This window comes from Mus pahari, chromosome 2 (assembly GCF_900095145.1).
Source record: "Mus pahari chromosome 2, PAHARI_EIJ_v1.1, whole genome shotgun sequence".
NCBI lineage: Eukaryota > Metazoa > Chordata > Mammalia > Rodentia > Muridae > Mus > Mus pahari.
The window spans coordinates 57,755,314-57,779,859 of record NC_034591.1 but is presented as its reverse complement, the minus strand read 5'-3'; the positions used below and the strand labels follow the sequence as shown (position 1 = coordinate 57,779,859).

At 41.1% G+C, this 24,546-nt stretch overlaps 1 protein-coding gene across 1 annotated transcript in view; it reads right to left on the bottom strand.

Annotated features, from left to right (window-relative positions):
* The window catches only part of Ttc26 (tetratricopeptide repeat domain 26), a 51,073-nt gene that overhangs the window by 6,989 nt on the left and 19,538 nt on the right, over window positions 1–24,546 (bottom strand). Inside the window, exons 7-15 of the mRNA XM_021190438.2 lie at window positions 22,746–22,917; window positions 18,740–18,814; window positions 16,166–16,268; window positions 13,817–13,872; window positions 12,980–13,033; window positions 11,383–11,446; window positions 8,204–8,292; window positions 7,220–7,303; window positions 5,816–5,885 (exon numbers count right to left, since the gene is read on the bottom strand). Of these exons, the coding sequence (XP_021046097.1) occupies window positions 5,816–5,885; window positions 7,220–7,303; window positions 8,204–8,292; window positions 11,383–11,446; window positions 12,980–13,033; window positions 13,817–13,872; window positions 16,166–16,268; window positions 18,740–18,814; window positions 22,746–22,917 (767 nt within the window). The remainder of the gene's footprint in view (window positions 1–5,815; window positions 5,886–7,219; window positions 7,304–8,203; window positions 8,293–11,382; window positions 11,447–12,979; window positions 13,034–13,816; window positions 13,873–16,165; window positions 16,269–18,739; window positions 18,815–22,745; window positions 22,918–24,546) is intronic.

Sequence of the window (24,546 nt, the reverse complement as noted above, 5' to 3'; positions counted from 1 at the left end):
CTTGAAATTTTATAAGTGAAAAATTCAGTAAGTCATACAGAAATTCGGTGGAAAGCCTCAGCAATGGAATGGATCAAGTGGAAGACAGTATCAGGGCTGGGGGAGAACTCAGATGAGTGTGATAGCAACTCTCAGTTAGCAACTTGACTATGGAATCAACTGAAGCCCAAGATTCTGGCCATGCCTGTAAGGCATTCTCTTATTTGGATTATTTGAGGCCAGAAGACCCACACTATATGTAGGCCATGCCTTCAGGTAGCAGCCTCTGTAAAAGCACTTGGAAGCATTTGCTTTTCTTTACCTGCTTGTCCTCACTCTCACAGACAAGGTCATCTGTCCCATTGCTGAAGCATTCTTTGTCCTGTATTAGAACTAACTTCTTGGGGCTGGAGAGATGGCTGCTCTTCCAGAGGGTCTGAGTTCAACTCCCAGCAACCACATGGTGGCTCACAACCATCTATAATGGGATCCGATGCCCTCTTCTAATGTGTCTGATGGCAGCTACAGTGTACTCATATAAACAAACAAACAAACAAATCAATCTTTACAAACAAACAAACAAAAAACCCCTAACTTCTTTGGGATTCCAACGTAGATTAAAGGCCAGCAGCTTTCCAGGAATTCTCTAGGGTTCCAATGCCAGGTTGGGAGAATGCTGAGATAGTCATGCTTGGGGACAAAACAACAACCAGATCTGTAGCCTTTCCATCATAAAGTTATTGTTGGAATACCTGGACTCTACCCTGTAAGCTGTTATAGCAAATCGTGTGTGTGTGTGTGTGTGTGTGTGTGTGTGTGTGTGTGTGTATACACATTCTCTTAGTTCTGTTTTGTTAGGGAACTATGATTAATATAGTGAACATTCATATAACAATAAAAAGTATTAATGGAAGATGAAAACAGAAACATATGGGACATAATTAAAAGACTTAATAATGATCCACGGGCATAAAACGGAGGTAATAAAGACAAAGGAACAAGCCCATAGAGCTCTAAAAAATTAGTTATGAAAAAAAGGGAGTTATATACTCCTTCACTACAAATTTTTATTTTGAATTTTTGGACCTTGGATGCCAAGGGACTCTCTGCTTACAACTGTTGGAAGAATTAGATCATGTTCTGACAAGGAGCAGATGTATGGTTAAGCTGATGATCATTGCTGCTGATGTTGCTCTCATATCTCTTCCTGCCAGTGCTACTACTTCTGCATTAGTTTTAGCACAAGACATCTAGTTTTGTTAATCATCTTGTAGAAAATGTAATCATCTTGTAGAAATACATAAAAGAGGATTTAGATAGACAGCTAGAACAAAGAATTGATGCATTATATGATACAGTGCAGACCATGGGAGGTGAGGTACTAGGAATGAAAAGTCAGAAGCCATTTGGAAGGTCATGCTCAATGTCTATGGATTTGTTTAACTCCAAAAATGAGAGTCAACCTAACTAGACCAGAGTAAAAAGGCACCTTCAAGGTATGTGGCATAAGACTAATACTTCTTTAGATTATTAACCCTACAAAGGAAGTTGCAAATTTAAGAAATGTAAAGCCTTTGTCTTTTGATGCTGCTAGTACTGCAAATGATATTCTAAAAAATTTACAGGCCATTTTTTCCTTTATGGTCCTTGTTTACATCTCTCTTATTGGGCATAGCAGGACTTGGCTTTATGATCCTTTTTATGGCATGTCTATTACCTGTTCTATTGAGAGGAATCACCAGAGCTTTTACAGATGTCAGTGCAGAGTTACATAAATGCAAGCTCCAATGTTTTCCCTAGCAGAAGTTGGTAGTCATGACAGGTAAGATTGTCTTGAAAACCTTCTCAACCTAAAACAGACCATGAATACAAGATTATTCATGTACCAATGATGGGTTTTCAGATGTCAATCTGCCCCATGACTGATAAGGTTTGAGGCTCTTATAGATAAAAAAGACAAGGTTTTCTCAGAGGTGATCAACCTAAGACAGGGCAGGAATGCTAGGATTCACGAAGGTATGGTCCATACTTCTTGAAGGGATGCCTAAGGCAGGCACAGTCATTATGCACTAATAGCTGAGACAGCTTTGGCTTTATAGATAAAAAAGGGGACATGTGGGGAAGCACATCCAAAGTTAACTTTGGCTGACTTCTTGCTTGTGATTAATCATAAATGAGTCTGCTAACATCTCTCTTTGTTTTTAGTTAAGACATGCATTATATCCTGTCAAGTTCCTCTGCTTACACATATGTCCTTGAGAGACTGTCCAAACCTAAAGGAAATAGCCTTAGTCAAACATAAATACTGTGTACCCACAAACTCTACGTGTAAGCATTTGTGGTCACGGTTTAACTTCTTGGAATTCATCATTCTTTCTGTTGCTCGCCTTTAACAGACACAGAAAACACACTCGTTGCCAGCATGGTATTGACCAGCAGCCCTCCCATATCTGTCTCTTGCATCTTCTTTCTGCCTTTCCTATAATCATTCTCCCAGGTGTGGTTCCCAAGTTGACTGACTGGCTGGCTCCAGCAAAGCTTTTAGAACACCAAGAGGACAGGACCAGAAAATAAGCCCCTAAGTCACTAAGTCCTAATTGATGAAGTCCTAAATTACTGTGAAAACACTAAGCATTACAGAGCCCAAAGAAACATTAGAAGTTTCAAGAGAGAAGCATGAAGTCACATATAAACACAACTCCATCAAACAAGAGAAAGTTTTGCAACAGAAAATCTAAAAGTCATAAATAAATGGAATGACATATTTCAAATTCTCAAAGATAATTACCAACTCAGATTACTATACTTAGCAAAGCTTATAAGTGAAGAAAAGTTTGCCATGGTAGTTTATGTTCACTATAACAAAACTATGGAAGAAGGTTAAAGAGTCATACATACTGAAAAGAAACACGCACACCCATGAAGGCAAGGAAAGAACAAACCATAGCAGCATGGTGAATAAGCAAAAGAGAAAAATCTACAGTGAACATTACGTTAAATGGGGAAACTAAAAGACTTTCTAGTAAAACCAGGAATAATACAAGGAGTCCATTTTCTTCAACCTTTAAATCTTTCATCAATCTTATGCAATATAGTCCTTGAAGCCTTAGCTAGAGTAATAAAGCAAGAGAAATAAAAGAATAGTAATAAAAGAGTAGTCAAATTATCCCTACTTGCAGTTTTATGATCTTATACATTGGAAACCCTAAAAATTCTACCAGAAAACTTTTAAAACTAATGAACACTTTCTACAAAGTATCAGTATATAAAAATCAGCAGGGAAAAAACAATTGTTTTTCTGTATATCTATAATAATCTAAATAAAGAAATCAGGAAAATGCCGGGCATGGGGGCGCACACCTTTAATCCCAGCACTCAGGAGGCAGAGGCAGGAGGATTTCTGAGTTTGAGGCTAGCCTGGTCTACAAAGTGAGTTCCAGGACAGCCAGGGCTAGACAGAGAAACCCTGTCTCAAAAACAAACAAACAAAAAAAACAAGCAAACAAAAAAGAGAGAAATCAGGAAAATAATCTCATTTATAGTACTTTAAAGACAACACAACAATGATTTGGAATAAACATAACTATGGAAGGAAGAGACCTAGACAATGAAAATTTAAATACACACACACACACACACACACACACACACACACACACCACTAGAAAAATGGAAGAGTGCCTGTAGTCAAGAGTCAGCTAAATAAAAACGGCTTTACTTCCAAAAACAATACACAGACTACAGACTCATAGCAGATGCCACAAAAGTTCCAATGGTGTTCCTTACAGAAACATAAAAAATGCTAAAATTCACATGTAAATACAAAAAGGTATATGCACAAAAGCAGACATATAACTCAATAGAATAGAATACATAACCCACAATTAAATCTGTATGGTTAGGGCCACCTGAATTTGACAAGGGTTTCAAAACGTAAATTGGGGAAAATATAGCCTTTTCAAAACATAGTGCTGAGGAAAGTGGATAGCCACACACAAAAGAGTGAAATTAGATCCCTATCTTTCACTCTATTTAAACTATGGATCAAAGACCTTAACCTAAGACCTGAAAGTCTAAAAATGCTGGAAGAAATCATGGGGAAAATACTCCAACTTATATATAGGCTTAGCCAAGGTCCTTCTCAAAAGCACTCCAATAGCCTCATAACTGAGGCCAGGACTTAAGAAATGGAGTTATTTCTGAAACTTAAGAAATGCATTAAAAAGTTTCTGTGGGGCTGGAGAGATGGCTCCGCAGTTAAGAGCACTGACTGCTCTTCCAGAGGTCCTGAGTTCAATTCCCAGCAACCACATGGTGGCTCACAACCATCTGTAAGGGGACCCAATGCCCTCTTCTGGTGTGTGTAAAAACAGCAACAGAGTACTCATACATAAAAAAAAATAAATTTAAAAAAAAAGTTTCTGTGTAGTCTAGGAAACATCTGAGTAACGAAGCAGCCTACAGAAAGGGCAAAAATATTGGTTTAGCTATATCTGGTGTAAAAATCTCCCAAAACCTAACATACCAAAATTTTAATAATAACAATAACAATAATAATAATAGGTAATGAATAATAATAGGTAATAATAGGTAATAAATAATATGTATGTAATAATCAGTAATAAATAATAATAGGTAATAAAATTAACAGTTCTCAAAATATAAAGTATAATGACCAATAAACATGAAAATGTTCAACATCCTTAGCAGTCAAGGAAATGAAAATTGAACCACATGAGATTCCATGTCTTCCCAGTCAGAATGGCTACCAAACAAATAAGTACTGCACAGTGTGGAGAGATGGGAGTCTTTATACACTACTGGTGGGAATACACATCACTCCAATAGGTACAACTGTGAAAGTCCCACAAAATCTCTAAATAGTGGGGTGTGTTTAGAGTGGTATAGCACTTACCTCTCGTGCACAGGACTCCAGATTTGAGCCCTAGCACCACAAAACAACAAAGCAAGACTATGTAAAACAGAGCTATACTATGATTCTAGGTCTTCACACCGTGGACACCTGCACAGTCATGTTTATTCTGCACGATACATTATAATCAAGCTAGAAAGTTAGCCCACATGCCCTCCAACGTATGAATAGATCACTCACTCACACACACACACACACACACACACACACACACACACACACACACTGGATATAAAGAACAATTAAATTATACATGTACAACTTGAGACTATCATATTAACTTATGAAAACTTAGACAAATACATTCTCCTCTCATTGTGGGTCCCAGATCTTATACAGCTTCACAAGTCCATTTCTCCATATGATACGGAAGCCAGAGAGAGACGGGGATGGAGTAGAAATGGTAGAAATGAGGTAGAAATGGTCAAGGTACATGAAAAACTTAACGTTGTCTTGATGAAACTTAGCACTATGTACAATTAATGTATATAAAAAAACTGAGAAAAGAAAGATATGACTTATTAAAGGTATCAGTGAACAAAAATTATATTCTAACATGTTGCCACCTTTCAGGCTTAAAAAATGAAAAGGCAACATCAGCGTGACAGCATCATCCCTCCAGTGACACTGCAGAGTCTGGAAGCTTTAATAAAGCTAAAGAACCTGACATCTTTCTGCAGTAGCAGTGGTATGTCAGCGTGGAATGGCAGAACTAATCGTGTGCAGTTACACATCACATTCACAGGGCAGCTCTTACTGAAGAGCATAATAACCCTCAATCAGTGTCCACTCAACCTACAGAGAACAAACAAGTGTAGAAAATGCTTAATATAATTCCCAAACAGATTACATGATAGAAAGAAAAATAGGATGCATGTCATGATGTTGAAAAAGAAAACTTACAGCAGCGAGCTAACCAACTAAGGTAAATGTAATCATTTTTCAGTTTCTCACTTTGAATCAAGAGGAAAACCTATGAGAGAAAAGAAATAAACATGAGGCTGGATATACAATAAAAATGGACATTATTAACTAGCCAGGCTGCTGATACTGTATCCTTATATTGTAATAGTATAACTGAAGCATTAAAGGAAAACATTAGTGATTATAAAATCTATATGTTTATCAATAGAATACTTTTAAAAATCTTTTTATTTATGGGCATGCATGTGAACCTGCTGAGTGTATATATGCCATGAACATGCAGGAGCCCACAGAGGACAGAAGAAGGTTATCCGATACCCTGGAATTTGAATTGTAGGCAGTTAAAAGCCACCGCATAGGTGCTGGGACCTAAACCCTAGTCTTCTGCAAAAGCAGTAAGTGCTCTTTTTGTTTTGTTTTGTTTTGTTTTGTTTTGTTTTGTTTTTCGAGACAGGGTTTCTCTGTGTAGCCCTGGCTGTCCTGGAACTCACTCTGTAGACCAGGCTGGCCTCAAACTCAGAAATCCACCTGCCTCTACCTCTGCCTCTGCCTCTGTCTCCCAAGTGCTGGGATCAGCAATAAGTGCTCTTAATAGCTGAGCCAACTCTCCAGGTTGATACTGTACTTTTTAATGTAAACTATAATGAAACAAATTAAAATCATTTATTTACTCTGTGTGTGTTGGTGCATGTGTGTGTGTATACACACATGTGTGCATGTGCATTCGAGAACATGGTACATATATAACACGATATACATTTATTTGCAGGTCAGAGGGCGGCATTCAGAAGTTGGTTCTTGCTGCTGCAGTGCTGTACATTGGAGGCTAGCTGACCTGCAGCTTCCAGGCAGTGCTCCCGTCCCTGCCTCCCATTTACAAGAGTCCTACCACAGCTAGGGTTTTAGGTAGGTTCTAGGGGTGACCTTGGGTCACCAGGTTTATGTAGCTAGCTCCTTGACCCACTAAGTCACCTCGCTGGACTCCTGTTATTTGAGGCTGGCTAGTCTGTTACTAAGTACTGGGTTTATAGGAATGGGGTACTAGTCCCTAGCTAAATCGACCTTTAATAGTTCTTTACTCTTTACCACTTTATTTTAATGAGAAGAATCTAAGGATGCTTTTAGATATGATCGTTCAAATGCTTTTGAAAGCAGGCACCCTAATACTTGTCATAATTTTTTTTTTTTTTTTTTTTTAGGTTTTTCGAGACAGGGTTTCTCTGTGTAGCCCTGGCTGTCCTGGAACTCACTTTGTAGACCAGGCTGGCCTCGAACTCAGAAATCCCCCTGCCTCTGCCTCCCAAGTGCTGGGATCAAAGGCGTGCGCCACCACGCCCGGCTACTTGTCATAATTTTAAGGAGAGAAAAAAGGCAGGTACTCACCTCTTCACCCTCACTGGTATTGCCTGTTGCAGCTTTGGCTTGGGCATAATTAAAGTTAAAGATGTCATCATTATAGAAGTAACTCTGAAAAATGTACCAAGAACAGGCCACACTAAATGTAAAATCATCAGCTATACTAACTAAACACTCTTCTCTCTCCCTCCTTCCCTCCCTCCCTCCCTCCTTCATGTGTGCATGTGTGTGGTGGTAGTGGGGTAATATGTGATGTGTGTGCAATAGTGCATGTGGAAGTCAAAGGACAATTTTGTGGTTCAGCTCTAGCTCTTTCCTTCTGCCTTTACCAAGTTCTTGGATTGAACTCATCTCTCTCTCTCTCTCTCTCTCTCTCTCTCTCTCTCTCTCTCTCTCTCTCTCTATTGCTCTCTTGCTCTCCCCCTCTTTCCCTCCCTCTCTCCTTTCCTTTTCTTTTTCTTTTCTTTTTCTTTCTTTCTTTTTCTTTTTGCTGCCCCCATAGAAATAATCTTGAGGAATTAGGCCAGGTGTGGCACACATCTTTTAATTTGGGAGGCAGAGGCAGGTGTATGTCTAAGTTTGAGGCTAGCCTGTTCTATAGAGTGAGTTCCATGACAGCCAGAGCAATACAGGGAAACCCTGTCTTAAAAAATAAAATTAGATTAATTCCTTGATGTCATCAATTCTACCAGAGAAGAGAGGCTATATATTATAACTTTTTGGTGGGGGAGAAGTAAGTGTGATTGGCCTAGAATTCCTTTTTTTATTGTTTTGAGACAGTCTCACTACATAGCTTTGGCCAACTGGAACTCACTCTACAGAGGCTGGCCTGGAACTCACAGAGATCAACTTGCCTTTGCCTCTGCCTCCTGAGTGCTGAGATTAAAGGCATGTACCAGCACATCCAATTGAGCTTCAAACTTGTAATTCTCCTGCCTAAGCCATCATTTCTATTTAACACTGCATGTAAAGTGTTTCACATATAAAGTCACATAGATAATTCATACTGACCTTAAAAGAGTTGAGGTAAATCAAGACATCATCAAATTGTTTAAGTAGGAAGAAACAGGAAGCCATGCACTGCCTTCCCGGTATTGTATCTAAAATGGGGTTGAGGAAAGGGGGGAGAAACCATGGAAATTCATGAAATCAGAAGGTATCCTTAGTTAAAATCGAGTCACTGTAGAATTCAGAAATAGGAGCATAGCTGAACATGGTAGCACACACTTTTAATCCCAGGAGGCAAAGGCAGGTGGATCTCTGCGAGTTCAATGCCAGCCTGCTTTATATAGTGAGTTCCAGGACAGTCAGGGCTATATCGTGAAATCCTGTCCAAAATAAAATACTGAATCTTAGGAGCTCTTTCTAATTCCTCATTCTGAAACTGTAAATTCTGCTGGTCACTGACTGTAGTGTCAATTCACAGAGTACATAAGAAACATATCTCCTGCAAGTATACTGATTTTGATGTTCCCTAGACTGCCTTTATGAGACTTTGGTTTATGTAACTCTAATACCTCAACTCAATGTGGTCGAGTCTCCATAGTTACCTGTCCAACACAGCCTACCACCTCTGAGCTCCAGCAGAGAAATAACATGCCATGAAGCTACCTGATTCTGACCTGGTCCAGCACTTATCCCTGATCTTACACTTCTGTTTGAGATAGCAGATGCTAGTATGACACCCCCATCCACACCCATGGCATTCTGAAGACTCCAGGCTTCTGTTCAGTGTTTATCATACTCTGGTATGCTCCTTGATCTCTTCTGTATTATGTTCAAGGTCTGTCTGTCCCACTATACTGTGAACCCTACAAGGGCAGGGATTCTTGTTTTATTTGTTGCTACATTCCCAAAGCTTTAGTAAGTTTTTGTTGTACAAATCAAAAAAATAGAGAAAGGAAATACTATTCAATAAATAGTATTGGTGAAATATTTGTGAATCTCCAGAAGTGATTTTTAAAAGTTAACAATCAGTTCAGCAAGCACACTTTTTTGCTATGTAGACTACCCTGGCCTGGAACCCACCCACAGCGATTCACCTGCCTCTGTCTCCAAAGTGCTAAAGAAATGTGCCACCCCCCACAGATTTACATTTTTTAATAGAAAAAAAAGAGAGAGAGAACAAGAGAAACTTAGTGTGATGGTATACGCCTGTAATCCCAGGACTTAAATTTAATTCATCTATTTTCCCTGTCTCCCTCCCACTCTTCCTCCCTCCCTCCCTCCCTCCCTCTTTTGGTCCTTTGAGACACAGTTTCTCTGTGTAGCCCTGGCAGTCGTGGAACATACTTTGTAGAGGAGGCTGGTCTCAAACTTAAGAGATCTGCCTGCCTCTGCCTCCTGACTGTTGGAGTTAAAGGCGTGCGCCACCATGCCCATCACTCTGACTCTTTTAAGAGTTTATTGTTATTTATGTGTATGTGTGCAGATGCCCACAGAAGCTAGGAGAGAGTATGAGGTTCCCTGAACCTAGAGTAACAACTAGTAGTGAGTGCTGGGAACCAAATTCTGGCCCTCTGCAAGAGTAATAAATACATGCTCCTAACCACTAAGCCATTCTCTCTCTCTCTCTCTCTCTCTCTCTCTCTCTCTCTCTCTCTCTCTCTCTCTCTTTAAAAAAACAAGGTGTGGCACTATTTTTTTATAGAGATTTATTTATTTATTATATGTAAGTACACTGTAGCTGTCTTCAGACACCCCAGAAGAGGGCATCAGATCTCATTACGGATGGTTGTGAGCTACCATGTAGTTACTGGGATTTGAACTCAGGACCTTCAGAAGAGCAATCAGTGCTCTTAACCGCTGAGCCACCTCTCCAGCCCTCTCTCTCTCTTTTTTAATGGACTCATTTTTTAAACATTTAAAGTGTATTTTATTATATTTTGTATACATTTGAATTGCATATGAGTGTGGCCATGAATCTGCCATGGTGGGCATGCAGAGGTCAGAGGACAAGTTGTAAAAGTTGTTTCTCCCTTTCTATCATGTGAAGTTTGGCAAACAAACGTAGGTCATGAGGTAGATATTTGTCCTTACCTACTGACTCAGCTCACTGGCCATTATTATTATCATTAATCATTTTATTCATTTACATTTCAAATGATATCCCCCTTCCCGATTACCCCTCCACCAACTCCCCTCCCACCCCTCCTCCCCCTCCCCTTTGCCTCTATGAGGGTGCTCCTCCACCCACTCACCCACTCCTACCTCACCCCTCTAGCATCCCCTATGTTGGACTTCCCCTCCAATTAACACCAGATAAGACTGGTCCTTATTTTTAATTTTTCCTTTATTATGTGCATGACAAATGTGTGTATATGTATGATGTGTATGCATGTTTATCTGTGTATATACAATGGAATTCGTGAGGGGGTCAGAGGACAACCTTACATGTTCCATGCCATCTACCTTGTTTGAGTCAGACCCTCTTGCAGTTTGGCCATATATGTCAGGCTAGCTGCCCAGTAAACTCCTGGGGATTCTCCAGTCTCCACCTCCCATCTCACATCAGGGACACTGGGATTACAGATGTGCACTACCCTGTCTCCATGGGTGCTAGTTATCCAGACTCGGGTCCTCATGCTGATAAGTGCTCTACCACGGAGCCTTCTGCTCAGTCTGGGATTATTTTTATAATCAACAAAATATGCTCTGAAGTCAGGCTTTGCTGTGGTGCTTGCCTATAATCACAGTACTTGGGAGCCAGAGGCAAGATGATCATAAGTTCAAAGCCAACCTGGTAGTGAGTTCCAGGCCAGCAAAGGATACACAATGTGACCTTGAGACCCTGTCTCAAAAAACAAAACAACAAAAAGTGAAATTTAAAGGCAAATGACCCACTGGGGGGGTGGGGTGGGAGATGACTGCAACATGCTAGAAGGTAAATATATATGGAGTTGTTAAAAATTCCATAAGAGAGCCGGGCGTGGTGGCACACACCTTTAATCCCAGCACTTGGGAGGCAGAGGCAGGCGGATTTCTGAGTTCGAGGCCAGCCTGGTCTACAAAGTGAGTTCCAGGACAGCCAGAACTATACAGAGAAACCCTGTCTTGAAAAACCAAGAAAAAAAGTTAAAAAAAAAAAAAGAAGAAGCATAACATATATCTCTAGACACACAGACTCCACCAGTCAATATTGTCCAACTGCAAATACAAACTGTGTTCAAAAGGACAGATCATAAACATACCACATTCACTAGCTGATCCTCCTACCAACTGGAAAAACTGTTGGGCAATTTTCATATGATCCCTCTGCAAAACAGAACAGAACTCGTAGAGAGGCAGCAGGCACAAATATTTTATTTATATTGTACTTATGACTGTAATGCATTTTTCTGTGTGTCATTTAACACATATTCACACTCAAGTTCTTATTAGCACAGCACCTAGAAAATTACCAGCTAGAATTGTGTGAACACAGGTAGAATCAGTGGAGAAGAAAATTCTAACCTCAAAATTTCACTCTAAAATCCGTGCATTGAGTAAATTTACACATTCAACAAATATGTAACTCTGTGTCTGAACTTTTGTAAAGGTGCTATAGACATAACAAGGATTACTTATTACACTCATTTGTCTCAGTAGTAAGTATTTGCTGCCTACCTATATGAAGAGACTCAGAGATGAAAGGTTTATTTGCTGGGCATGGTGGTGCACGCCTTTAAGCCCAGCACTCGGGAGGCAGAGGCAGGCGGATTTCTGAGTTCGAGGTCAGCCTGGTCTACAGAGAGTTCCAGGACAGCCAGGGCTATACAGAGAAACCTTGTCTCAAAAAACAAAAACAAAAACAAAAACAAAGAGAAAGGTTTATTTATTGTATCCTTTGTTTCATGAACAACTTAATACATTAACATGGATAAGAGCCTTAGTTTATCTACCCATCTGTTGTTTGCATGCCCACCTGTCTGCCTGTTGTTGAGAAAGGGTTGCACTATGTAACCTGGGCTGTTGAACAGCTTTGGCCTCCTAAGTGCTGTAGTTATAGGTGTGTGGAACCATGCCCAACAGCAGCCTAGCCTTGAACTGCTTTTATAGTTATAAGATGCTCTTTAAGTCAAACACTGGAGAGACTGAGGCAGAGAGATTGAAGATTTCTGTGAGTTCAAGGCCATCCTGAGGATATGGTATATGAGACCCTAACTAGAGGAACCAAAATTAGAACAAAACAAACAAACAACAACAACAATAAAAAAAATGGCCAGGCAGTGGTAGCACACACCTTGATCCCAGAGGCAGGCGGATCTTCTAAGCCAGCCTGGTCTACAGAGTGAGCTCCTGGACAGCCAGGGCTGCCCAGAGAAACCCTGTCCCAGAAAAACAAACAAGCAAACAAAAGCTTTTCTAGAAGAGTTGAGGGTGTATTTCCAGGACCTTAACAAAAGCTTTTCTAGAGAAAGAAGTTTCCCATGTTCTTGATGCCAAATCCATTGTTTGTGTTTGTCAGAAAAGAAATAACTCTATTACATTGGGGCTCTTTTAAACAAAAGAGTAAGTTTTATGGTTAGAGCTTTGTAAAAAAAAAAAAATCTCTACACAATAGAATTGTTCTTGCAGAATACCAGAACTGGAGGTTTTGAAGAATTAAAGGAACTGAAGGATGTGACTCAGCACAAGAATCTACCATGCAGAAGGGTTTGATCCCTAGCACCCCTCCCCCAACACTAAAGAAAAAGGACCTGCAGAAGAAGCTAGTGAGTGTAAACTTGTTACAGGTTGCACATCAGTAGCTACTGTGGTCTTTACTAGAACCTTGCCAAATATAGACTATCATGATTTCATACTCACCGACCCCATTTCCTGGCCAAGGGCTGCATTGACAACTCCCTTGAGGATATACTCCTGGGAAAACAATCACACCAATCACAGTTACATGGGCTTTCTTGTTGGCCCCTTGCACCAACTCTACTTCATATGCTGACTCACTTTTCTCTGCTCTATCCTGGCTTATGGAAGGATGAGGAGTCTGGTTTGACGTCTAGAGGGCAAGTGCCCATACAGCAGAGTTTATCACTGTAAAAGCCCAGTCTCAAGCAGAAATAATTCAGTGAGAGGCTGGAGTTTGCTCAGTTGGCAAAGGGCTTGCCATGTAACATGAGAACCCTAGTTCAATCCTCAGGACCCATGTAAAAAGACACTTGTCACTCCAGTGCTGGGAAGGTGAAAATAGGCAGATTCCTGGGGCCTGATAGGCCAGCCAGCCTGGCTTCATTCAGTCTTTTATTCAATGAAAGGGACGTGGTGCTTCCCATGTACTTAGTATACACAGCATGGGAGAAACAGCAGAGACACAGTCCCGAATGTAAGGAGCTAACAACCTACTGAGGGAAAAACGGTAAGTTGCAGATGCTTATAGAGATTTCATTTTTTAAAACATTTAATATTTTCAAATTTTAGACCTTGTAGGGAATCAAATGAATATTAAGGAATTTGAACTATAGTTAAAAAAAAAAGCCCAAAACATTCATTTTCATCCCAAAGTCACACAAACCCATCAGCATATAAGCATATATGGGCTTCCACAGTAGGACTCCTATAGTAGAGTCTGACACAGCTTACAGCTGTGTGCCTACAGTGCTGCTCTCCACAACACTTGTTCTAAAAATGTGTAGCAGCTCCAGTTACCTGAGGTGTAGTAGGTTCCAAATCCTTGATTAAATTATAGGCTTCCTGCACATCATCTGCAATGTAAGAAGTCAGTCGTTATATGGGCTTATGTTTCAGCAAAGCTCTCTTAAGCACTCACTAGAAAGTTGAGAGTCACAGTATTCAAATAATCATACAAAATAGGGCTGAGGGTGCAGCTTAGCAATAGACTGCTTTTACAGCAGGTGCAAAGCACACACACACACACACCTGAGAGAGACAGAGACAGACAGAGAAAGATAGAGAAAAAGAGAAAGAGAGAGAGAGAGAGAGAACCATATTTTACTTGACCTTTAATTCTCCATCAAGTTCAAGGTTGTATAACTATCCTAAAGAAAACTACTTAAAAAAAATGCATTTATGGGGCTGGAGAGATGGCTCAGTGGTTAAGAGCACTGACTGCTCTTCCAGAGGTCCTGAGTTCAATTCCCAGCAACCACATGGTGGCTCACAACCATCTGTAATGGGATCTGATGCCAGCTTCTGGTGTGTCTGAAGACAGCTACAGTGTACTCATATAAATAAATAAATCTTAAAAAAAAAAAAAAAAAAAGTGAGCCAGGCATGGTGGCACATGCCTTTAATTCCAGCACTCAGGAGGCTGAGGCAGGTGGATTTCTGAGTTCGAGGCCAGCCTGGTCTACAAAGTGAGTTCCAGGACAGCCAGGGCTATACAGAGAAACCCTGGTTCGAAAAAAAAAGTTTAAAAAAATGCATGTATGGATGTCTGTCACGTATGCACGTATGTGAAGGCCAGAGGTCAATCCCTAGAGTCAACTTTAAGGACATGGTCCAACCACTCTGAGACTAATTAGGCTGGAGGAGCTCGCTAGAAAGACAGGGAGCCTCCTGTTTCCACCTCCCCTGTGCAGTTCCAAATGCCTGACATGTAAATAAATAAAATAACCAAAAAACCAACAAACAAAAAAACCCGCAAAAAAACAAAAGGCAAAGAACAAATGCCTGAGACTACAGCTGGCACTTCCACAGGAGTTCTGCAGCTGGAACTCAGGTGTTCCTGAGCTGGGCATAGTGGCAGATGCAGGTGCATCTCTATGAGTTCAAAGCCAGCCTGGTCTACAGAGTTCCAGGATAGTACTATTGTAGAGAGCCTGTCATTAAAAAAAAAAATGTAGGCTGGGTGTTATGTCAATGGATTTGTATTTAAATAGAAAAAATGCCTCACTCCCCCTTTTTTTTTTTCAAGAAGAAACAAACATTACATACATTGAGTAAAATAACAATGTAGACATGTTCTCTCTGTGTAGCGCTGGCTGACCTAAAGTTCACTATGCAAACCAGTATTGCTTCAAACTCACAGAGATCCACTTGCCTCTGCCTCCTGACCATAGAGATTAAAGGTGTGCCCCACCCATACCCAGTTAAAGATTTTTTACTTTGGAGTCTTTGAAGGGTCTACAATTTGCTTTTGTTTATGTTAGAAATTTTTCATAATTTGTGAAATATACTAAATTTTTCATTAATTCATATCTAAAAACAAATTTCCTTTTGCTTATCTATCATATGGAGAAGACTGCAAGACATGTTATCACAGAATAAACACATTTTTCTCAGTGAGAAATAAGTTGCCTGGTTAGGCTCCACCATACGCCTGAAAAAGCCACACTACAAGTTTAAGGTCCAGAGCCAAGTACCCTATACTGGTAAGTTCTGGGAAAAGCTGCCAAAAACGTTTTAGCAATGAGAGCATTAGACATCACATTACATTTCTCATGAGATAGCTGGGCTACAAAGCAAGAGATGCAGAGTCTTTGAGCAAACACAGATGTTGATAATTTAAAAACAACGAGAAAATGTGAATGTGCGTTTTCTTCTCCTCCTTCTCTTTCTTCTTCTTTTTTTCTTTTCTGGTTTTGCTGAGACAGGGTTTCTCTGTGTAGCCCTGGCTGTCCTGGAACTTGATCTGTAGACCAGGCTGGCCTCGACCTCACAGAGATGCACCTGCTTCTGCCTCCCAAGTGCTGGGATTAAAGGCTTACGCCTTTACAGCCACCTGATATGAATGCACATTTTCATAAAAGGCAATCAGGAAAAGGAAAGTAAGGGAAAATGATGACCCAAGAGGAAATTGACAGAGGAAAGGACAAAACAGTAAGACAGAAAAAGGAAAGCAGACTGAGGGAGGTGGGAAGCAAAGGAAGAGGGAGGCACAACTGCTAAGTGCCACTCAATTTGTTTTGTTTCATGAACTTGGTGCATATATGTCTTTGGAAATGTTATGTATTTACAATGTATACAACTAATTCAGTCATAATAAATATTCTAAAATACTTTTTCACCATGTCAGAAATGACAAATTTCTCTTACCTTGACGAAGGTAGTAAATCACTAGGTTGAGCCTCGCTTCTGGAATGACATCAACCAGGGGAGGTAAGACCTGCAAAGCCCCTTCGCCTCCTCGGAAAACAACCTGCACAGAGAGCAAGAGGTTGCTGTGGTGTCTCGGGGGCTCTGTATGCTCGGCACTGTAAACTGAAAGCAGCATGGGAATGACTGCTGGTGTGCACCTGTGACCACAGTTCTCGGGAGGCAGGTGTGAGGAGAGCAAGCAAGACCAAGACTAGACTGAGCTTCCCAAGGAAACCATGTTACCACAGCATCGCAAAAGTGAAAAGACCACCATGGCATTTCTGTAACTTGTCAGAGCCTGTTTCCTCATCTCCCAATGCAATTATTATCATTTTACATGAGTTATCAATTACATGAGTTAAAAAGGGCTGTATGGCATATAGTAGGTAATTAAATTTAATTCTACAAATGTTCATTAGAACCTCTATGTCTGCTACCCTATTGAAGCACTGGGGCTACAGCAGGACCAAGTCACTCCCCTGCACCCACATCAACTATTCAAGTATGGAGAGCCCTTCAGAAAGCAAACAAGAAGGTAAAGGCACTCGCCACCAAACAGGATAATGGACTTCAATCCCTGGGACCCACATGACAGGAGAAGAGGAGTGACTTTTATAAGCTGTCCTCTGACTACCACATACATGTATGTCATGTGCACATGCTTGCATATGCATACATGCACATTTAATAAATTAACAAATGTGGTTAAAAATTTAAAAGAAGAGCAGACAAGTGTGTTGTCAGAGGGTAGGTGTTACAAAGCTAAAACCACAGACAGCCAGTAAGCTGGCTCAGCAGGGAGAGGCCCTTGCTGCCAAGACGGACAACTTGAGTTCAGGCTCCAGGCACCACATGTGCTCCAACAAATTGTTCTCTGACTGCCACAAGTCCACATGCGCACCATAAGACACATACCCACACATACACCTAGAAATAAACGGAATAAAATTTAAAAACCATTTTCTCATACTATTCAATTCCCAGAGCCTAGCAAGTGTTCAGGCCACAGAAAACTGTCCCAATACACTGAGGTGAAGGCAGCGGTCATGAACTATGTAATTTTCCCACCCCAGAACACTAATTTTGATTATTTTTTCCTGGTTCCTTACAAGGGGACTTCTTCACTGTCTTGATCCTGTGACTTCTAACTCCATCTGGACTCTGTCTCTCCATTAATCACTGTTTCTTCAGTCTTTCCAAAGTCACAGGCCAATGTCTCAACTTCGAGTACACACAAGGGGTTTTGTTCTTGTGTAAAATCTCCACTCGGTTCCTTTATTCCCTCTGAGAATGCCCTATTTTTCTTTCTTGAAATGCTAAACTTCAAAAGCTGTGGCTGATGGCTAACTTCCTCTTCCCTGCTCTCCTGAGCCTTCCCACCTCTGTCCTTTGCTCCAGGACCCTGGTCAACTCACTCTCGTAAGTCGCAAGTTCACCTCTTTAACTAAATGCAAGGGACTTTTTTGGTTTCTTCTTCCATGGTTATCTGTGGTTTGACACTGCTGGCTTTAAGATGGTGGTAAAAATCACAGCATCATTGGTAGTATTCCACCAGATAGTGGCTGTTACAGAGAAATATCAAAAAACAATCTGGCTCAGCAGGTAAGGGCTGGTTACTACAGGTTGAACACCCCTAATCAAAAAAGCCAGGACCTGCTGATGCCATAAGTGTAAAATTCCACACATGACCTCAAAAAGTAGACTGGGCTGGGTGTGGTGGCACATGCCTTTAGTCCCCACACTGGAGAGGCAAAGACAGCTGGGTCTCTGAGTTCCAGGTCAGCCTGGTCTGTATTTATAGAGTTGCAGGCCAGCTAGAGCTACAGAGTGAGATCTTGTCTCAACAGGAGGAGGCGGCAGAGGAGCTGGAAACAAAGCAGAAAGAGAAGCTGTAGCCTCTCCACCACTGTTCCAGATGGGGAAGATGGACTCCCCGTACAAAGCCATTGGCTCTGTGCTCCCAGGTGCCTCGCTAAGAAGCACATCATCTCTGCATCTCATTCTGTTGCGTGATGACAGGCTACCATCTCACGTGAGCTCACATTCCATTTAAGCAAAGGCCATCACGATCTAGCCCTGAAGCCATCAGTTACTTTCCACTTTCTCTAGTACAAGCTTACCACTCTGGTACAGTCTCCTCTGGTTATCATCCTTATGTCACACTTGTTCTACATTCATGTCCTAGACTAAAATGAACCCTCAAAAACAGCCAGTCTTCGAGGATGCAGCAATCGTCCCATTACTCTAACCATGAGGATATGTCCCTTTGTTTTTCTACAAGGACACGAAACACCTGAGTCTCCATGCCTTGCCCTTCTTTCCAAATGTGATCCACATTCTGCCCTCCCAGTAAGAGGCACCCTAAGGAAAGAGACTGGTTTTTGAAATCCCTTTTATCTCTACCACAGGAAGGCAGCACTCCCTGGAGTAGTGTGGTATTTGTTGGAGCATCTCCTTTTATTCATCTTTAGTTGCTATGATGTACCAGAATAAAATAGGACTCAAGTCAACCAAGATGGGAAACTTACTCACCAGATTGTGCCTGATGAGTTCTTTAGCAAATTCAAAGGGTGAAGATGCATTGTCCATCAAGCTTTTGAGCTCTGCCTGAAAAATAAAAAGGAAAGACTTATCAAGGTAATAAGCCTATGGTTCTTATTTTCTAACATTTATTTTGTTACTATATTTATTTATTTTGATTTTTTTCAGATCTCTCTATGTAGCCCTGGCTGGCTGGAATTTGCTATGTAGACCAGGCTAGACTTGAACTCACAGAGATCTGCCTGCCTCTGCCTCCTGATGCTGAGATTAAAGACATGCACCACCACACCCAGCTTGTTATTTTCTTAAATTATGAGTATGTATATTTATGTCTGCACTTGAGCCCAGTCTTCTCCTAAGACTAGAAGCATCGAATACCTCTCAAGCTGGAGTCACAGGTAACAGTAAGCCACCGCACACGGTTGCTGAGAACTGAACTCAGATCCTCTGTAAAAGCAGTACACAGGCATCTGTCCACTCCAGCTCCTGATTTCTGAATTCTAATGTTTCCTCCTGTGTGCTGAACTGACCCTGTTTACAGAATCCAGTCCAAGTTCCTTCTCCCTCTGCTCTCCAGTTTGTCATATCATCACCTCTCCTGCGTTCTCTCGGTCCTTTAACCTGAACCTATGTGCACGACTCTGTAACCCCAGCCCCAGCCCTAGTTGGAAGCTTGCAAATGCAGCACAGCAGCAGAAATAACAAAATTAGGTGGAAGGAGGGGACTGACTTTCCAAAAGTTGTCCCCCAACCATAACATACAAGCCATGCATATGTGTGTAGACACATGCGCAAGCACATACACAATAAATAAATAATCTTGCAACTAAGCCCAAAGAGCTAAGTTTGATCCCAAAACTCACACAATAGAAAAAGAGAATAGGTTCCTGAAAGTTGTATCTTGATGTCACTTGTGCAATGTGGCACACATACAAATATAAAGATAATAAAAAATGTTTAATAAGCCAGGCATGGTAGTGCACGTCCTTAATCCTAGCTTGGGAGGCAAAGGCAGGCAGGTCTCTGTGAGTTTGAGGCCAACCTGGTCTGCATAGTGAGTTCCAGGACAGCCAAGGCCACATTGTAAGACCCTGTTACAAAAAAAATTTAATAAAGAAAAATCTCTAAAAGATTATTATGATATCAAGCTTAAAATCGAGACTTTTGTTTATGTGGGTTTTATCCTACATAATACTTCTAAAATGAGACATTAAAACAGAAAACTAAATAATCAGTAAATAAAAACAATAAGTAATTCATTATATGCTAATATAAATTATTATTTTAGAAACTATATATACCAGGCAGGGCAGTGGTGGTGCACACCTTTAATCCCAGCACTTGGAAGACAGAGGAAGGTGGATCTCTGTGAGTTTTGAGGCCAGCCTGGTCTATACAGCAAGTTCTAGATAGCCAAGGCTACACAGAGAAACCACAAAAACTAACCAACCAACCAACCAACCAAAAACTGTATTAACCAACCAACACACAGAGATTGGGTCAGTTTCACACTTTCCACAAATAAGTCTGTCTGTCTCTGTCTCTCTCTCTCTCTCTCTCTCTTTCCTCTCTCTCTCTCTCTTCTGTTTCTGTTTGTCTCTCTCTCTCTGTCTCTCTGTGTCTCTGTCTCTCTCTCTTTAATTGGTGCTTTTTGTTAAAAAGTCACTGTGAGTCTCTCTGTCTCTCTCTCTGTGTCTCTGTCTCTGTCTCTTTCTCTCTTTCCAATTAGTGCTTTTTGTTAAAAAAAAGTCACTGTTGAGCTCCAGACAGGAAATGAACCTGAAGAAAAGATGACAACTGGAAGAACATCGCCATGTTAGCATCTGTTATTCTTGTTTTCCAGAACAGGCATAATCTAGAAATGTCCCTACTGCTTTGGAGGACAAGTTAGTAACAATACCACTGCCATCGTCTCTTTCATGTTTACTTCAAATATAGCCCTGAAAAAAAAAATCACTGCATGTCGCCAGTACACACAAAGACATGGGATTATTCTTTCATGATAATTTTGGAACCATAAAAAGCATTGTTTTCTAAACATCTGTAGGACACATAAGATGTTCTGTCTGTGATCTGATGCAAGAGAAATTCTTTTTCTTCTCTGAAGAGATTCCATTCCATGAGCTTTGTTCACTAATAAGATATGGATTATCCATAACCAATTGCACCTGTCCTTAGGACGTTTGGCTAGCAGGCTCTGAGACCTCCTGAGAACTCACCAGTGAGTTCTGTGGTTCTCATGCTGCCACTGCCTCCACAGCCCTCTCTTTAAAAAAAATTTTTTTTAATTATATTTATTTGAGTACACTCTATCTGTCTTCAGATACACGAGAAGAGGGCATCAGGTCTCATTACAGATGGTTGTGAGCCACCATGTGGTTGCGTGGAATTGAACTCAGGACCTCTGGAAGAGCAGTCAGTGCTCTTAAGCACTGAGACATCTCTCCAGCCCACCTCCACTGCCCTCTTAACACCTGGTTTATAGAGGGCCCCTGTGGTGGCAGGGCCAGAAGTACAAAGGGTGACAAGTGAGTCACCTAGGGACAGCATCTAAGAAGACACTGCTCATTATGTGCACACGGTGAGAGTGCCAACGCTGTGCCCAGGCAGCATGTCTGCCTCACTCAAACCTGGTCCTGCCTCATGGCCTCTGCCAGGTTCTTAGGGACCCAGGGACCTCAGACATACTTATAAATTATTGAAGATTATTTAGTTTAATCTTACTGGAAAAAAAACTACAAAAATAATAGAATTATTGAAACATTTTAAACCAAGCCAGGCAGTGATGGCACATGTCTTTAATCGTAGCACTTGGGAGGCAGAGGCAAAGGTAGGTGAATCTTTGAGTTTGAAGCCAGCCTGGTCTACAGAGCTTCCAGGATAGCCAGAACTACACAGAGAAATCCTATCTTGAAAACCCAAACTAAATCAAGATGATTTTAAACCATACTGAAAAAAATGACAGAAAGTAAAGAGGTGTGTCAAAAGGGAAAGTAAAGAGGTGTGTCAAAGGGAAAGTAAGGAGGTGTGTCAAAAGGAAAGGGAAAACAGACCAATGGAGAGTCACATAAGCCATTTTTGAACAGGAGGGTTTACGACTCTCACAGAAGCAGAATTTTAATATACATATTATCTACTCTTTGAGAACTTCATACTGTGTTTTGTAAATTTACAATGTGTTTGGTAAAATTAAGAGGTTTAAGCCAGGCATGGTAGCTCCTGCCTGTTCAGGACACACTTTGAAGAATGAGATGGAAAGATCTGGAGCTCCAGGCTAGCCAGAGCTATACAGTAAGATCTTATGATGATTAAGCCCCAACACCAAACAGTACAAATGGGAGGAACATGTGTTTAAGAAGGCAGTGATGCAAAAATGTAGACAAAACCTGAAATATCTGAGGAGTCCTTAACTTCACCAGATTATCAACTGGACAGATGTGAGCACATGGTAGCACTAAATCCAATGGACACGAGATGAAGGAGAAGAAAGTGACAGATATCCAGGGTTCTAACACTGATTTACTGAACACATGATGGTGACAGGCAACTTCTGAGCCACAAACAGACTTTAGAGAAAGAAGATGAAGCACTGGGTTTTAAACATTTATATTAACATACATTGTCTAAGTAAAACTATCTAAAATACACTAAATACAACGGATCATTCAGAAACGAAATTCCTTTCAGGACATCAGGTTTGGTTTGTTTTTTAAGTTCATATAGGACAAGGTATTTTGTGGCATGCCTTTAATGCCAACACTTCAGAGGGAGAGGGAGGCAGATCTGTGTGAGGTCAGGGTCAGCATGGTCTACACAGGGAGCTGGAGGACAACCAGAGTCAATAGTGAGGCCCTGTCTAAAAAAAAATGCTTATGGAATGGTTTATAGAATCACACTGGTAATAACCAACGAGCATTAATACAGAGCTGTAGGTCCTAGAATTTATAAGATAATTCCCACTAGAAGTGAGCTAATCAGAAACACATTCGCAGCCTACCTCAGCTGCTTTGCCGTTATAAAGGCGAAAGTGATTGCAGGCCTTAAGGTTGAGGGCGATGGTACTGTCAGGAATCTGCTGAAGGTAAACAGCCAGGACTTCTTGAGATACGTCATAGTAATCCAATTTGTAGTAGCAGAGGGCCACATACACATTGAGGGCCAGGTATTCCCTGTAATAGGAAAGATCACGCTGAAGTATATATCACAGAAATGTCTAACTGCAAGGCTCAAGTGAACAATAAGGCAAAGAGGAGAGGTCAAGGATCTGCCATGGTGAAAGAAAGCAAGATATAATCAGGACAGTTTCTTTCTCCTTTTGAGTTCAATACCTGAATGTCTTTAAACCAGATTTGATATACTTCTCTTTTGTGAAAGTTTTTATTGTATATATCAGTTATACATAATTGGTTTGTTTATAATATTTTCACATAAATATATAATGTATTGCCGGGCAGTGGTGGCACACGCCTTTCATCCCAGCACTTGGGAGGCAGAGGCAGGCAGATTTCTGAGTTCGAGGCCAGCCTGGTTTACAGAGTGAATTTCAGGACAGCCAGGGCTACACAGAGAAACCCTGTCTCGAAAAACCAATATATATATAATTATATATATATATATATAATGTATTTTGATATTAGCCTTACACTATGCTCTCTTGTCTCCTCTCTCATCTCCTTCCTCTTTTCTCTCTCTCTCTCTCTCTCTCTCTCTCTCTCTCTCTCTCTCTCTCTGTGTGTGTGTGTGTGTGTGTGTGTGTGTGGTGTGTGTCAGTGTGCTTAATCAGGGTTACTTATAAAGGCAAGGATGAGGGGTCATTTGTAGGAACACGGGCAACTACCCAGTGGATATATAACCACTAACAGAAATGTCCTCTCTTCCAACAGCAGCTATTGACTGCTTCTATTTCCCTAGGTGAAGCCTCCTAGGCCCCTCCTCCCCAGCAGCCATCGAGTATCCATAAATCCTGAAGGAAGGGCAGAGCTTTGTGAGCATCCCCCCTCTTTTCTGGAATCAGAGCATTCAAGGGAACTCAGGATACTCAGAGGGCACCATTCGCCAGCACTCCACCCTTTCCTCACACCTTCTTTGATACTCTCTTCCCTAATGTTCCCTGAGCCTTTGGGGGAGTGACAAAGATGTTTCACTTAGGGAACCTCTCTAACCTGTTATGAGTGTCTACAGTTAATGCCATCCACTGCAAAAAGGCTTTCTGGCCACAGCCGGCAGCAGCACTAATCTAAGTGTATAAACATTTAAAAGGCAATTAGACAGGTACCTCACATTCCCTTACAAGCAACAGCAGCAGCTTCTCCACCGGGGTAAATGACTTTTAGAGTCATGGGCTTTTCACCAGTTTTACGGAACCAGAAAGGAATTCTCCCTGAGGAGAGTCCTCAGATCCAACCAGAAGGTAGCCCCTGCCTGTGTAACAAACCACTGGTTTTCTACCACTTCTGCACTTGTAGGCAATCTTGTAGGCATGTTGGTAGTTTAGCACACAACACACCAGCCAAGTAAGAAGGTTGACAATTTTCTTCCAGCAATTGGCACAGAACCTTCCAGCATTGTGAAAGCTAGTCAGGTGCCTTGGTTTGAATGAGAATGAATCAAACATGCTCATATATCGTTGAATTCTTGGTGCAGAGTTGGAACTGTCTGGGAAAGATTAGGAGGTATGGCCTTGTTAGAGGGGCTGTGTCACTGGGAGACGGCTTTGAGGTTTCCAAAGCCCAAGTTTATTCTCTCTCTCTCTCTCTCTCTCTCTCTCTCTCTCTCTCTCTCTCTCTCTCTCTCTGTCT